We start from the raw sequence: 16,652 nt of genomic DNA, 5'->3' as shown, positions 1-16,652 counted from the left end.
CCCCTTTCCTCTCCTATCGTCCCTCGACCTCCATCCCCCGACGCTTATTTCCTTCCCCACTCGGCGTTAATCTTTCTCGATACAACCTGCGACCAATTAATCGAGCGCTTTGCGCTTTTCTTCACCGGCCGAGGCAACGAGTTCCTCTTCCACTCTCGAGCGTTTTCGACGTCGCAAGTCGCAAGTCCGACTGGCTTGCATGTGTATATATGTAAGCCGGCGAGGAACCATCCTTCTTTACATACCTTTAGCCTCTGAAAGAAGCGTTACGCGTTAGGATAAGGCACGTTAGAATGTTCGTAATATCGTAACGAATATCCTTCCACGCAATTTTCTGTACGAAATAAAATAAAACAAAACTACTCGTGTAAATATATTTTACGATCGTAACGATGGTCACCTTCGAACAAGGTGGAAGGAACGGTGGAGCGGTGGAACGTTAACCTGGCTATCGGCAGCAGCAAATCCGACAGGTGTGTTTACGTTCGTTAAGGACGTAGGACGAGAGGGTTCCGTGAAAAGGCCGGAAGATGCTCGGCTCGCGAGCACCTACCAATCAGCTGGCTTTGCGTTAATTCAACCTAAAGCCGCGCGGCGAGGTTTCCGTTCTTTTCTCGCAGAGGCCGTTTCTTAGTCAGTTCGTGACGACGCGTGCCCTCGACGCGACGTACCTCTCGATCTCGTTCGATAAATCCATTTTCCCCTGATCGATCCGCCACCATTCCACGACACGCTCTCTTCTTTCCTGTTGCGGTCGTCAACTTGCCGGACGGACGTTCGCTTTTATCCAATTCCCTCCTTTCGATTCGTGTTGATCAATCGGACTCGACCTACGATCGATCGGCGATATCGTGATAATTGGTCAAGTTGGAGCGGCACGGAACGATATTCGTCTCGAAACGTGATACGGCAGGATCGTTAAAGTTGCTCGGGTTCTAAAAAAAGGGGAGCAGGAACACGCGTTCGTATAAAAGTGTGACAAACGATCAACGATCGAACAAGGAGAGAAGGTTATCGAAGAATTAACAACATATTGTCGCGATGATAGATATTGCCGCGTCAGTTTGCTATGCAAGCGCGATACGTATGTAAATTTACCGCGTATTAACATATCCGAAATTATCGGATGAAAATTGTTGTTGCACGCGATAAAACATAATTACGTAATTAGCCCGTAATTATTTCCTTCTATGTGTGTACGTATCCTTTTGTTCCTAGAACGGTATTTCGTGTGTATACATGTTTATATAACGGTACTTTGTCATGTATAAACGAACGATATGGTTACGTGGTTATTTCGTATATTTATATAAAGAATAAGTGTGAAATTTGCGTTGTACGGTGAAAAACGATGAATGTTGATAAGTACGAGAGGTGCCAAAGATATCGGTGAGGCGAATCTAGACGAAAACAGCGACCCTTTTGTTGGCCAGGTAAGCGCAATGAAAGACCTTGGAAACCTTTTTTTGCTTCTTCCACTTGCGATTTATGTAATTCCTACCGTATTCCCGTTATTACCGCCATGTGATCTACGGAGCATGTACTCTTGTATTTGGCTCGACGATTCTTACACGTTCTGTAATCATACAGGTCTATCGCTCCGTTAAACGATCCTACTCATTACGAAGTTACATACTCCTCTTATACTCGTAAATCTACGATATAATTCGCTGTACTAAAAGCTTCTAACTAAAAGCTTAAAACGGAAGGTTAGTTTTACAAAGTTTGAATTATCTAGATATTTTTTTCGAATCGGAAAAACTGAAAATTATTCGAGTCTTTGTTCGAGCGAGACCGAGACACAGCGAGAAGAAATACTTTTGTATACCAATGAATAACGGCATAGTTACATTTTGCCACCGCATATAATACGATTTAATTTTGTCCGTTTGCTTCGAGACTGTAGCTTCCTTCAAGTTGCGTAAAGCGTTTTGTAGGTATTTGTACGAAACTAAATTATTGTTTCTGTCTCTTTCTCTCTCTGTCTCTATCTATCTATCTAGCTATCTATCTCGTGTACTATTCTATATTTCATTGCACAAGGTATACGATATTTAACTGCTTACGTAGCTGTACAAAACCGACATAAGTATGTGTGTTATAATTGTTAGTTTCGATCGTAACAATTTTAATGAAATTCCAAGTCAATCTAAAATCGACTAATACGGATTGCTATTGTTATTCGTGTTTTATTTGCTGACACAAGCTTTAAACATAGTTCGGAAGTTCTACATACGGAGCTTGTGTTCATCTATCGTATACAAAGTTCGTATGAGTTGAACCGAGATAAAAACATTTATGCGTTACGCGAATAACTTTGAACGCTACGAATAATACACACGATGTTGGTGGCATGTTCAAATGTTTGTTCCATCTGATTCGTGTAGTTGTTGCGTACTTGTAAGTACTTTTAATTTGTGTTATAAGGATAAATTATAGCATGACGCTTGACGAACTTGGGTCGCTTGTTTGTCGTAAATAAATACATCTTTATAAATAAAAGGATGACTGTTTGATAGTACGTGAGTACAGTTTATGTTACGTACGTAGAATTCTAAACTCAAACACGTTTTCTGCGTTATTTCTTCGATAACCCCAAGAAAGTGAAAAGTGAATTGTTTTTGCAAAGGGTAAATTGGCCGCTATAGGATATCCGATAGGATAGGTTGTTGCAAGGCGAATAATTATTGCCAGTTATAACTGAAACGAAAGCAACACGAGGGGATAATTTTTCAAGAAGGCAATGCTGCTGTCCGCGTCTCTAATGGCTTGTAATCAAGGAGGTAGTTTCAAGATTTTGGAGTAGAATTATTAGTAGTAGCATGGCCAGCGTCGAGAAAATATCGTTGAGCTTAAAGAAAGATATTCGAAACGAAGCTTGAAATAAATTAGTGGATAACTTGCAGCCAACAGGTTGATAGAGGCGATCGAAAATGAAAAAAGAAATTCGCCAAGTATCGAACGAAAAGGTAACAAAAGGATATTCCGTCAACGTTTCATATCGATAACTAACTCGAGAATGGCAACAGGATTTGCCATCGTATATCGTATTGGTAGATGATTTATCAGCGAGTTATCAAGTATGCTGGGTCGAAGGAGGGTGGCTCTGAAGAGGGAGAGAAATTTTTAATTTAGAGCGAATCAGCAGCAGACTGTTACGGCTAGTCGAGTTACTCTACTCTCTCGGCGCTTGTTTAAAATCTTGCAAAGTTAAGAGAACAACTGCTTAGCGTAAACGAAACGAGCAAGATATTATCAAACAAGGAATCGTGTCGTTTTCAAAGAAAATTGATTAAACGACGTTAAGGTGCTATAGCTATAGTCAAAATTGACTGATGTAACGTCGGTAATGATAAAAGTCGACTCTTTCGAAAGAAGTCACCAAGCCAGAAGGGAATTATGAAGCGTTTGAGCGTTTACTATCTTTACAAACTCGGAGGGAGAGTAAGTAAATGGGGAAAAATGTATCGAATTTGTTTATTTGTAAGTCGGTATACTTTCACCTTTTTCGCTTACCGACTAGTAGCTGGTCTATTTCTTTCACTTTTAAAATTGTTTTTATTTCGACCATGTCCTCGTATAGAGCTTGCTGCAAAAAAGAAAAAAAAAAAGAAAAAAAGAAAAAAATCATCGATTTCATTATTCATTTCCTCGGAATACACGCGTTTAAGCCAATAAGCGTATAGTTTCACGCGATCGCTAACGATGTATTCATAATTAATGGATTAAGCAGAATGACTTTCAAGGATAGCTTTTAATTACTTCCTGTAATCGCCTTAATTCCGTTATGAATCTGTTACGCGTCCAATTAGCGTAAATTCACGAGGTATGTATCACGGGTGTATAAGATATATTCTCTTTACGAAAGAAGCAAAACTTGAACTTGTTCCGAATTAAAATGCACTTTCTCTTTTGACGCTTGTCTTTCCGATATTATTTAATTGCAAGAAATAAGGAAAGAAAAGAAAAAAAAACAGAAAATTATCAAGTTAACGAGTATACCACACATTTCTAAATCTCTCACCTATTCAAAGTGGATTAAAAATAATATGTTAAATCGTCGAACGTCTCTCGTAACTCGATTACCGGGTAATTCGTTTCTAAATTAAAATTAGCGGGCAGTGTTAAACGCAAAGATCCGAATCTGTGCAGGATGTTGTTCGTATGCTGTTCGCCGTTCTTTTTTATTTTCTTTTCTCTCAAGCGCTAGATTCTTATGAGAAATGGCAAAGGTCAATGTTTTACGATCTTTTAGACGCCGTACAATGGTCTCAGTAAAAATTCTTTTTAATTTACCACCGTCCTTTAAATCGATAGTTGAAATCTTTTCTTACGAAACGAGTGTTCGATACGACGCAAGTACGACGTAGCGATATTCGGTAACATGGTAATATAAAAATGAGAGAATTTTTTCCAATTTTTAGACGATTTCATCAGTAGTTCAGTAATTACGATACAGTGACGGTTACGTGCAAATATGTATTGCGACTGTTATACCACATTCATCGTTTTGATTTATACGGTTAGAAAAAGGTAGGGAAAGGGAAAAAATGCTGGCAAGCAGTGGTATAAACTATTGGCTCTGTACGCGCATGCAGCGTTGCGTGGTGACAGAAAATTTCTCGCCGAATAGAATTTTATTCATATTACGATAGAAAAGGAGCAACGTTCTATCTTCGATGCAGAGAAGTTGGGATAATCCGTAACAGGGATAATCCACGCGCGATCAATCCTTCCACATACAGGGTTACGTTATTGGATTTATAGGTCTCGATACATGGTACATACATATCGCAAAGCAAATATCGCATCAGAATACGTTATCGTCTTACGGATTGTTAGGTACTTTAACGTCGTTTATTCGATTCGATTGATAAATATGTCTATTATGAGGATCGATCTGGTCCGATCGGTACGTTCTTCCCCTCTACAAACAAATCTTTATTTAGAATATGACAATTCTCCTTACGATCACATTCACCGCGCGTAAACGTACATAATATTTACATGTTTCCGTTCTGGACGATTTTAAACGAAATCTTACTTAGCCCGTCTTTTTCGTCTTTTCTTTTATCGTCCATCTCGTTCGTTACCTTACGTCTTATTTCCTTGTTACCTTGTTTTCGTTTCGCCCTTTTGTTTTTCACCGGGGAATGTGGATCGCCTACTTGTTTCCCTTTGTATCTCTTTTTCCTGCGTTAGCCGCCGCCGTTAAGGATTCTTGCTCTCTCTTTTTTTTTTATTTCTCGATATTTAAGCGGTTTTCGGCTGCTGTACATACTGCCGTACATTGAATTTATCATAGCTTTTTGCGTACACGAGTAAGTACCTACATACATAATTGCACGGTGCGCCGTATGACTCCTCCTACTTCCTGTCTTTTGCCCAATTTCCAACTCCAAATTCACTGTACGGCCCATGTATTTATGTACTACGCTTTCTCCGCCGTTCCTTCTTCGTTTCGATTCAACTTTTAATTCAACTACGCTACGAGCGAACCTATACGTGTACACGATATGGCGATAGTACCACTTTTATATAGATAGCATCGACATTTACATTACGTACAATAGTACGAGAGTACGAACAGTAACCGAATAGAAAGGTTACTTTGGCAGGATTTGACGATAGTGGGAAATTACGTGCAAAGGATATTCGACGAGGATGTATTTTTGTTGTGAAGAAATAAAAATTTCGAATACGCGCAAGTACGTGCATGTATCGGAGGAAAAAATTGTCAGACAAGTCGGACCGTGCGCTTCCTTATCGTAGATCGTATCGCACATCCTCGATTGACGACTGTGGAATGCCTCGGGGATTCTTCCGAGAATTTTCATTCCAAGAGAAATTATAATTCCAGGCACAGACGCGGCCTCGAGAGGTCGAAACTCGATGGACGAGTTGCCACTAACCGAAACGAGAATCACTGAATCTAGTATTTTCTAATTCGTGGTGTCCATAGTTATTTATCGACGAAATCGCGCAAAGTACGTCTGCCCTATTTTATTCCTCTCGAAAGAGACTAATCTTAGGAGAATCAATAGCGTAGGTATGTATCGAGAAACGTGTTTTTACAAAAGGTATTTCGATAGTTTGTTCGATTTCCTCGATTCCGAAGCAACGTGTTTAATTCGCCGTACCTTGGTCCGAGGGCAGTCGCAGGATCGAGGATTCGAGGATTGAAACCCGATTGTCTACGTGTGATCTCTAGGATCGATCATCAGAGGGCGATCATCAGCGGGCAGTGGCACGAAATCGCGCCAGAAACGCGCAAGCGAAAAAGGCCGAGCGAGTCTGGCATTATCGATGATTTCCGAATCACCGTGAATAGTCGAAAATTTGAAATGCTAATTATCCAGTCCGGGACGACTCAACGTCAATTACCAGATTTTAAACGAACGTCTGCCGCGCTGTTTAAGTTGGCGGCGGCCAAACGGTAGAGTTCGATCGAAATTATCGAGGCGATCGTTAAAATTTTTTGCCACGAAAAGGAAGGACTTGGATCGGTCCTGTTGGAAGTTGATGGGGAATATCCTGTCAAGAGCAACACGGGTTCAACCAATTCCGCCGATTATCGAACATGTATCCGCTTTAGTGTTCTCGCATACCTATGCGTTCGGGCCTCCTTCTCTTCTTTTCATAGACTATGCAGAGTTCCAACCAGATATCACATGTTTCATCGACATTGCCTATCCTATCGTACAATCGTATCGTATAATATGTTTCACGTAAATGTTAGTCGATTTAAAATGATGCCAGGGGTAAAGAACGCACCGTTCGATACTAATATTTCTCTCTCGATGGAAAAGTACGTCGCTGTAACGTCATTTCGCTTTAATTTAACTTTTAACGAACCTTTAAATCGTAGTTGGATCAGCCTGTTTAAACGAACTTTCCGAAGAGATTGGAACTTTGAAATCTTAGGAATAATAATATTTCTTTACGAAGTAAGAAATAATTTTGCGATGACATCGCGGTGATAAAATTGCAAATTCCATTCCTATATATTCCGTAATTGGACCGTTGGTCGTGCGTTCCGCACGATTGAAAATTGAAATTCATCCTAAAATTGGTTATGCTTACTGGTTATACTTATCGTTCGCTTCGAAATAATATTTATCTTTAATAGTAAGAATGTTGCAGTCGCTCGGTAGATGAAGAAATTTCTTTCGATCGGTTCGTTCGATTCGATGCAGATGTAAACCGTGTTTGTGGATAGGAGATCTATCGAGAGACGTATGTGTATACGTGTTACGTGGGGATATCCGTACGGCAGGAAGCGGCAGAAAACAGCGGTAGAAAACAGCGGCAGAAAACAGCGGCAGAAAACAGCGGCAGAAAACAGCGGCAAACGGAGGTAAACGGCAGTAAACGGCAGTAAACGGCAGTTGGAAGAGCCAAGTATCGAGTACCAGGACATAAAGATTAGGCTGTTTTCCTTGGACCCCATCGGGACAGGCGCGTATTTAGCAACAAACCCGTAGATTACAGGAGCAACCTAGACATATAATTAGACCAAGGTATCTCGTGAGAAAATGCCCGACCGCTTAATAGCTTCGGGTCACGGAACCTAAGGGAACTTGTACCGATTTCAGATCGGTAGTCTTGTTTATTCGTGAGAGAGTGTTCGATGGTCGCGTCGCGTCGCATCGCATCCAAGTGATTCATGGACGCCGTGCTCGCTCATTCATGGAAAGTACGTATCGGCTCGACACTGTTGCCAACATATATTGTAGTTTCAAACGAACAAGTATCGAGTCGGGTTGTATTGGCGTTTTAAGGCGCGCTCCGTAGAAAAAAATAATAACAACTCGTTAATGCGTTGCGGTATATCACTGATCACTGATCGCTGTTCTAAAATCTGAAACCGAAGGCAACAAATACGACGAAGAAACGAATAGGAAATTTAATAGCGATAACAAACGAACAACGATTAGCGGTTTATCGAGTATAGATATATACAATGCATACGTAAGATATATACATACGAGAATTAAACGATTAAAAAGAATCGGAAGCAGGTCACAACGTTCGGTATCTTTCACGACCAGCGTGACCCGTTAATTATGGCATTACTTGACTTTGTTTTTTCAAAAAGTCTTGTATTAGACGTAAAATTATGTTAACGAGTTTGTTCGATACGTTTGTTTCAGACGATGCAGACCAAGAACGTAAACGAGACTGCGTACAAAAGCGACGTGAGTATTACGTGCGTTTACATGTTTCTAAAATGTGAATCTGTATACTCTAGATATAGTACAGATTATTTCGAAATACGTGGAATTTAACGAATATAACGAATAAGTTGTTTTCTTATTTCGACGTACGATTTTCACTAAAAAAGCTCGATATAAGTATTACCTCCTAGAGACAATTTTTTCACTGACAGACATTTCCGATAGACATTTTCACGTGTAAGCGTCCCTTTAAGTTTGACTTAAACTCTTGCGTGTTCTCTTTGTGTGTTACAGAAACGACGGCTCGACTGCTCGACTGGAAGTAAGCAAGCTTTTATCTTGGAAACTAACCGTAACCGGTCCTTTGTACAAAGATGACGAAAATATTATGTAGCTCTATACTTTCGCTATACTATAGGTTTCGATGTTTATAAAAAAGAAAAAAAGAAAAAAGAAAAGAAAAACTTTCCGCGAACATTCCCATATAAAATGCTACAATGCATAAAATGACATTTTTTGAAATTACTACGCTCTTGTACGTGTTGTTAAGAACGTTAAAATTAGTTTATTTCGTCCCTTCGACTTGTAGCAATAGCAATTTCGTTATTTAGATTACGTTTGCTCTTTATTCGATTAATTGATGGTATTCGGCGGAAACGGCTATCGCTCGATATATTTTTGCGCGTATAAATAGGATTCGAAATACGTTCGTGTACGAACTTATTAAGATTGAAATTATTATATAATAGAGAGAAATCTCGGACGTGCGTTGGTTAAAGTTCGATGGAAAGGAAGGCAAAGATAAAAAGGATCGTTAGTGGAATTAGCGTGGTCCGATGGACGTTTGAACTCGGATCGAGTTACAACGAACTGTTCACGGCTAGCCGAGTGTTGAAGCCGGACTGGACAATGCGAGTACCTTCATGATGATTGCGGTATGTTAACGCGACTCGTTACTCGCGTTACTCGCCGTTTACTAGTCGTTGTTAGTCGTTGCTAGTCGTTGCTAGTCGTTGCTAGTCGTCGCTAGTCGTCACTATTGCGCGCGGTGATCTTTAGTCGATCGGAAAGATGACAAACGGATGGATCGATAAAGCAGAGATCCAAGCGCTGCGAGTCACCTGGTAAAGATCGTCGAACCCTGCAGAGGCGCCTCGACCTTCGTTGCGGGTCTGAAAGGATTAAGAATCCTCTTGTTCGCCGTAAACCTTGGCCGTAGCTTGCTGGTGGGGCGAGCCAGGCGCGGACAAGAGAGAGGAGACGATCGTTCCCGGTACCCACCTGGCGTCTCACCCGAGGCTTCACGCCAAGTACTACGTCGCTGCTCGAACGGGCTGCCTCCTATGGGATAGCACGCGTCAGACAAAGTTGTGAAAACCGTCGACCACGAGGTTTTTTTCATTAAGAATCGGCGCAGCGCGCTAAACGCGATCGAAATCCGTCGAAACGATCGAATCGCGTGCAACGGTCAAATCGAAAAGGCGGCGGCGGCCAAGTTTGCCAGGTGAAGCAAAACAGGTGAACTAAACGTGGAAAACGCTGGTTAACTCGCCGTGGGATCACGCGCACCCGTCAACGGAACGATCGATTTCTCGGAAATCGATCATCGTGTTCGGTAGCTTCGTCTTCGACCTTAAGGCGATTCGTATTGTATTAACGCCGCGCGAACGCCGCGCGGATAGGTTAAATAAAATTCATCTTCGTGCGGATATTTCACGGGCGTGGAGAACGTGCGATTTGAAAAGGTGCCTCAGAGTACACGCGCGTTCGTGTTCGGATACGCAGAACAAGTGAAAGGTAACGTTCAGTCTACTATGTACCTTTGAAAAGAGCATCGGTTTTCTCTTTTTCTTCCATCTTTCTCCCTCTTATATCGTTGCTGCAACGTACCGCTGAATTTTCAGCAGTTTAACGACGCTCGAAACGTTTTTTAAGCGACGCGACGTTCAGCGACGTACGGTTGCAATTAATAATTTCCGACGAACAAATTTCCAACGAATTTCCCAACGTTGCGATCGAAGGATTTAAAAGAGTAGAAGCAGAGTGGTTTGTTTGCACGACACGTGCAAACGAAAACGAATTGATACGCGAAAGGACAGAGGAGCTGTCAATGGAAACGTCGTGCAGGATGCTCATGGCGAGATAACTTATTGGAAATTTTATTAGAACATTACCGACTAACTGAATAGATACCAAATGCCGTCCGATGTGGAATAAGAAGGAAACGGAAACTATATCGAATGAACCATGAATCTTTGGATTAAAGAAACTCGCATCGTCAATGTGGAATTACTATTAAGCAAAAACGTAACTAGCAACGTTCGACGAAGCTGGACGTTGCATCGATTTCTAGCAAAGAGAAAAAAAGAAACGGGACGCTTGCGAAATCCGAATGAAACGAGCGTCGTATAGAGACGTGGAAAGAAATTGGACTACGCGGGAAGGAGAAAGCGAGATAAGCCGGCGAAAATAATATCGTAAACGTTTGCGTGTATTGCGTGATTGTAAGGAAGGTACACCTACATACACGTTTACTTGGTTAGGACGAAAGGCTGAAATCGGATGTAGAGAAGATGGAAAGAAGCGCGTTCGAACGGAATGCGCGAACCTGAGTGGGGCGCGGAGGGTACCGTGTAAATAAAACGTACATTGTATATACTGGCGCTTGTTAGGGCGCTGAGACGCTGCGTGCGCGTGTTTCCAGTTTCAAGGGAATTTTCCCCTTTGCAATCTTGATTTTTGCGTGTGAAGTGCGGCCACAGTGGCACCAGGAGGGGCACACGTGCTAGCTGCTTGAAAATATCTTCTGCTACGCGATTGTTGCGCGACCATCGTGGGATACCTCTGAGAGGTAAAATACCTTTCTTGAAAATAGTTGACATTAACGCAGTGTCTCGTGTTCGCCGCGATCGATACGTATATGTATTCGCTAGATTTCCGTCGAATTAATTCCGATCGGTATATAGGGTCAGACTGTATCTCTACTACCCGCAAATGCAAATCGATATTTCCGTAATTAATAGTCGCGTTGATCAAACGTCGTACGATCCTCGATTGTCGGTACGCGAATCAATAGATGCTCCATGCTCTCTATAAAACGTTTCCTTTTGTTGTTGTTTTGTTTTTTTCAAACGAGTTTAACCGATTAACGCGCGTCGTTTCTTTATAACGCGATATCGTACAATACTTTGTCTACGAAGCGACATCAAAATTTCACGCGACAATTTTCTTATTATTTTCTAATAATTTTCTAATAATCCCCGATAGGCTGTAACTAACGCGATATTTCGAAGCTTTACGACACTCGGTTAATTATACGAATCGCGTCTTTATTACAGCGTAAAACCTGTTTTAATCATAATGCTCTAACCACGATGATGTAAAACAAAACGGCTACGGTAAGCTGCTTCTAACATTATCCAATTAACATCGACGGTAATTTACAGCTAATCGTTTAACAAATACCTGTGTACAAATTACTTTCCAATTATGCGGTGTTCCAATTACCTTTGCGATAATGGATAAAAGACATTTTTAATACCGTCGTCGCAAAATTCACCTTCAAACTCTACCTTTAAATTTTTGATTTTTTAATTACTAAGCTTTAGCTTTGCTTGCTTTACTAAAAATAAAGATTAAATTCTGTCGTACGAGATTGGGCTTGGGTGTTTAGCCTGAATCACGAATCGAGCTTTTCTTTTACCGATTAAATATAAGGAATATCAAAGTTGAAAAAAAAATTGCCATTTTAGTCCTTTACCATCGATTTATAAAGTGACGGAATATTTTGGAGTCATGAAAATTTACGTTTCTCAACGCTTCCTTTGATATTTAAACAACGATTTCTTTCAAGTCAAAAGCTTTTTATTTTTTTCACGTCTGTACACCGTACTTCGGAATACTGTTAAACATTTGATATAAAGAGAAACGCTATAAAAGTAAGCTATATACAAATGTGGGGATGTGTACATCAAGATAAAAAGTAATAACAGGTAAATTTAATTGACGTTTTAGCGAAACTGTAGATTTCAATTTCAATATACGTAGGATATTTGCGGAAAATTAGCGTTACAATGGCTTAAACCAAACCTGGCGCTTATCTTTTGTTCATATTCATAGTATATATAAATGAGAGGTGGGCAAATTCGGGTATTCCTTCTATCCTTTCGTGGAAAATCGGGTTTGGCCGTGGATTAGAATTCTCGATCTGGCCACCGTGGGCTGTGCCGCAACTATTCGTTGGCCTATTATTTTGATAACGCGTTACATACGCTGTCACAAGTGCACAACTGTAGGCAGAATACTAAGTTGAGCTTTACTTTGGCATATTTCAAAATCATCGAGATAGAAGAAGAATAGAAGAAGGCAGCTTTTCCGCAGTTTGTTGGAAACTTTTTATGAATCTAGAAAAATAAAGTCGAGCGTTGGTAACACGTACGTGCAGAGAAAAGTTGTTCGTGATACTTGACGATATATTTCAGGGAATCGATGAAAATCGGTGAGGTGTGCCCTGATGTAAACGAAGTAGCAGTTGTATATATAAGAGCAGAGTTGACTAAACGTTGGTCAAACGAGAGAAAATTATCCTTGTACGCCGAGGAATTGCATGAAAAGTAAAATCTGTGTTTCTTTGACTACTGCTCGTAATTTCGATGCAATGGCCAAACAGGCCATAATATAAATGTATTATTGAATCGAAGTAACACTGTCTGGAATTTGTGCCAGCGTATTACGATGGAACGTTTCAAGCAAGTTGTAAATACGATATCGCGGACGTGCTCGGTGAATGTACTCGCGTACACACTCGCGTACACACTCGCGTACATACTCGCGTAACTGCTTACGTAGAATATTTTTTACGAAGAGATATTTGCGGTTTCTGTTGGCCTGTCGACGTATAATATTTTGTCAGATTTTTCGTTTCTTGTCAGTAGGTAGTAAACATAACGGTTATAAAAAAGCCTAGAACATTTTCTTTCAAAGCACGCGTATGCACGTATAACTACTGTTTTTAAGCGTCCGAGGGTCGTGATTGAAACATTCGAAATAAATTCCGTTTAGTACTTGAATCGTGCATAAAATTCTGCCCTCTAACTTGTTACTGATTGTTATTATTAACAGTTAAAAAGTAATATCACTATAAAGTGTCAGCTATAAAGTATTTTCACGCGGTTACGTATTTTACGGCTACTCTGTTATTTATTTGTTTTTTAGAGTGTCATAGACGATAATTTTCTGTTACGATATTATTTAGACGATTACTGGTTCGTGAGAAAGCAGACAATCGAATCACAGGATGGAAATAAAATCTTAAACAGCCATCTTTGCGAGCGTTGAAGATGAAACTGTATACAATTGTAGATAGCCCAGTTCGATGAATAGCCGTAGTAACCTAGAAACTACGTCGAATCGGAACACCGGGAATTGTTCGATATGTCGGTAGAAGCGTCTCTAAACATAAGTAACGCATAGTTGTCGACTACTTAATTACGAGTCGATTAATTCGTAATTTTTTGTTAACGCCTGTCGACGAAAGATCTCCTACTTCTTGTTGAGATAAAACGTCGTTTTCCATTTCCATTCGTATCGTCTCAATCCCTTGACTGACGTCTCTGTCAAGAGTGACCAATCGCTGGATCGTAATCTAAACGTTAATGTCAATAACGTCGAGACGGTATACGCATAGAAACGTAACAAAAGTAATTTAGTAATTTAACGCTCGAATTGCGGTCGAATTTTCAATGGTATCGTAACAAAGACTGTTTAAAAAAAATTCTAGGCGAATTCATCGGAGAAAATGCCGTACGTAATTATACGATGTTTCGACGGTAACAGTATTACTCGTGGCTGTGCGCTTCGCCCGGTCTCCTAATTAATTACGGCGCTCGTAGCTAATGCAGGTAACGACGTATCCTCTGTTGCTCGAAAATAACTAAATAACTAAACCGGCAGACTATTGCCGGTTGGATGGAAATTCAGCAGTTGGAGCACTGGCCAACTATCACCAAACTATAACCAAGACAATTCGTATAAAACGAATGTTATATATTTGTACTTTTACACGATTGCCAACGTCTAGAGTTTTGATTCGCGCGTCCAGTCTAATAATCATATCCTGTAGTTTGACCGATTTCACACGGCTTTTATTAATCGTTCGTCTAACTCGTTATGTAGTTACGAATTAATAGCTTATCTTACTTTTGGTTCGACCGTCTTCACGCGTAAATGCGCAATACGTAATGAAATTAGCATACGCTTGACTACAGCCTAGTTAAGAAAGTAGGGAAACTGGCAGAGGCAATGTAAAAGTTTTACTCAGCGTTCGTTATCCATTAGTTTGTCGCCGTATGCGTTACGATTTAAAAGATTATACGATCGTCGAAGCTGTGACTACTGTTACAGTTTCTTTCGTTTACAGGCTTGTTCAAACTCAGCTGTACGGTGTACGTAGTTTGTATTCGAAGGAAGTTGACGAGCGATCATCGAGCGGTCATCCAGCACGAAGGGAACGACCGTCGGATGACGTAGAGGTATACGATTTACCTTTTTCCTGGCAAATCTAGCGGGATACCGAGTGCGCTGGTTCAACATTCGACGAGTGTATAGGCGGATTTATTTTATCCCGGTAGGCCGATAGATAGTCAAAGGCGCTGTACAGTTAGACACGAACGCACGATACGTATGGCAAGACGATGGCGAAACAGCAGATGTTCGTACCGTTGAAAATACACGCGAACGTTTCGAGTCCTCGATTCTCGAGGGAGAAAATGGTTGGAACTGACGCGACAGATTCCTCGGGGCGATCTCTCGGGCAGAGGAGGTCGGGATACTCGTTGAACGGAACAAACTATCGAGCGAGATGCGGAGATAGGACGAGGAAACTCGATCGTTTATTATAGCGCAGAAATAGTGATTTTCGCGATTAGAAGGGAAAAATGGATCCACACGGTGAGGCAATGTAGGATCGTCAATGAGAAAACGAGCATAGCAAGGGCTGGAGAAACGAGAGCTTGTAAAACTGGTACAGAGGCGTTTTGCTTTTTGTCCGATGCTAATATTAAGTCGGTCGAGTAGCTTGACTCTTTCTTCGGCCGCTTGTTCGGATTTGCGCTCCTAGCGAGAGATATATTTCCTGGATCCGAGTTGTTTTGCGCAATTTCCATTCGATTCCATCCCATTCGATCAGGCCAAGTGCTTCCGTCCCTTTACAGACATATCTTTTTCGATAGATTCGTGCATTTTTTTCAGCTGGGGTAAAATTCAAGTACCGTTCCTGTCAATCGTCCTAAGCGCCGGCGTAGCCCAAAGTACCGTAAAGCAACCAGTCCCTATGCAAAAGGAAGTCAAAACTAGAAAAGTAAACAAATAGAAAAGAAGAAGACGAAGAAACACAGAAATGTCAAAGAAATATATATATATGAAATATTCGCAATTGTAGAGTAAGCAAGGTCCACCAACACGACAGTTTGTACGGACAAACTAACTCGACCGTTTCGGTAGCGAAGTAATAAGCGCTATCGGATCGTTATTTATCCAAATCAACGTTCGACGTTGCTTCATGAACGTTTATCACACGTACTAAGCGTTAACGTGTTTCTTCCAAAAAAGACTTTCTCGCAACCAGTTTCTAAATGTATCTTTATGAATATATTTTTACGTAAACTTCCATATGGACTTGCAGAGATGAAATTGACTCTTGATTTCTCTCTATTTTTCTTTTTTTTCTTCTACAAAGATCATTAAACTAATCTTAATACAAATTCGTTAACTTTTATCATTCGAATAGTTGCTTTAGAGGGATCTTTTTTAATAATTTGAGAAATTTTCGATATTATCGAGAAAAACCCGTCCAACGCTAGACAAAGACTGCCTTTACTTAACAAACGGTCGAACAAACCGAGTTACGCGTTCATATAATATACAGATAAATTCTTACAACGCGGCAGGCATAGAACGCTTTCGATTTCAGTTTGAACTTCCAACCCCCTAGATTTTTGCGAAGCGCGAAAAATAAACGCGAAGAGAGTTATTGGCATTAAGGTCTCGTTTGAAAATCTATAATCGTGTATCGGAGGGATCACAATGATTTTCCGATTCGCGGTAGGAATTGTGACACGTGAAAGAGGGACGCGATAGAATCGAACGAAATAAAAATTAGCGTGGCAATTTCATAGCGTGAGCTCTCTTTCTCTTCCTCTGCATCGCTTTCTCCTTCGCTCTTGCTCGTAATTTTATGCCGCGACGAGAATTTTCATTCTCACGGTGGTGGAGCGTTGGCAGGGAGAGAGAACGAGGGACGCGGTCTCGATAGAGTAGAATGAAAACCCTCGGTAAAACTAGTTGCCTGGCAAAAACTAGACGCTATTCAAAGGCCGTTTGTAGGAAGGTGGACGGCGCGGTGCGGCGCGGTGCGGCGCGGCACGGCGATGCGTCGCGTCGGGAGCCGGCGCGCGGCGGTCTTCACGATACAGCGCG

The 16,652-nt window shown here is 41.0% G+C and overlaps 1 protein-coding gene across 1 annotated transcript in view; it reads left to right on the top strand.

Annotated features, from left to right (window-relative positions):
* Positions 1-479: 479 nt before the first annotated feature.
* Positions 480-16,652, top strand: part of LOC122574187 — a gene marked incomplete in the record, with an annotated part of 48,298 nt that continues 32,125 nt past the window's right edge. The window contains 3 exon segments of the mRNA XM_043741440.1: positions 480-1,433; positions 8,154-8,198; positions 8,472-8,499. Coding sequence (XP_043597375.1) covers positions 1,356-1,433; positions 8,154-8,198; positions 8,472-8,499 — 151 coding nt within the window.

Source organism: Bombus pyrosoma, linkage group LG13, assembly GCF_014825855.1.
Source record: "Bombus pyrosoma isolate SC7728 linkage group LG13, ASM1482585v1, whole genome shotgun sequence".
NCBI classification, from domain to species: domain Eukaryota; kingdom Metazoa; phylum Arthropoda; class Insecta; order Hymenoptera; family Apidae; genus Bombus; species Bombus pyrosoma.
The sequence above is the reverse complement of the archived record's forward strand: the minus strand, read 5'-3'. Positions and strand labels throughout refer to the sequence as shown.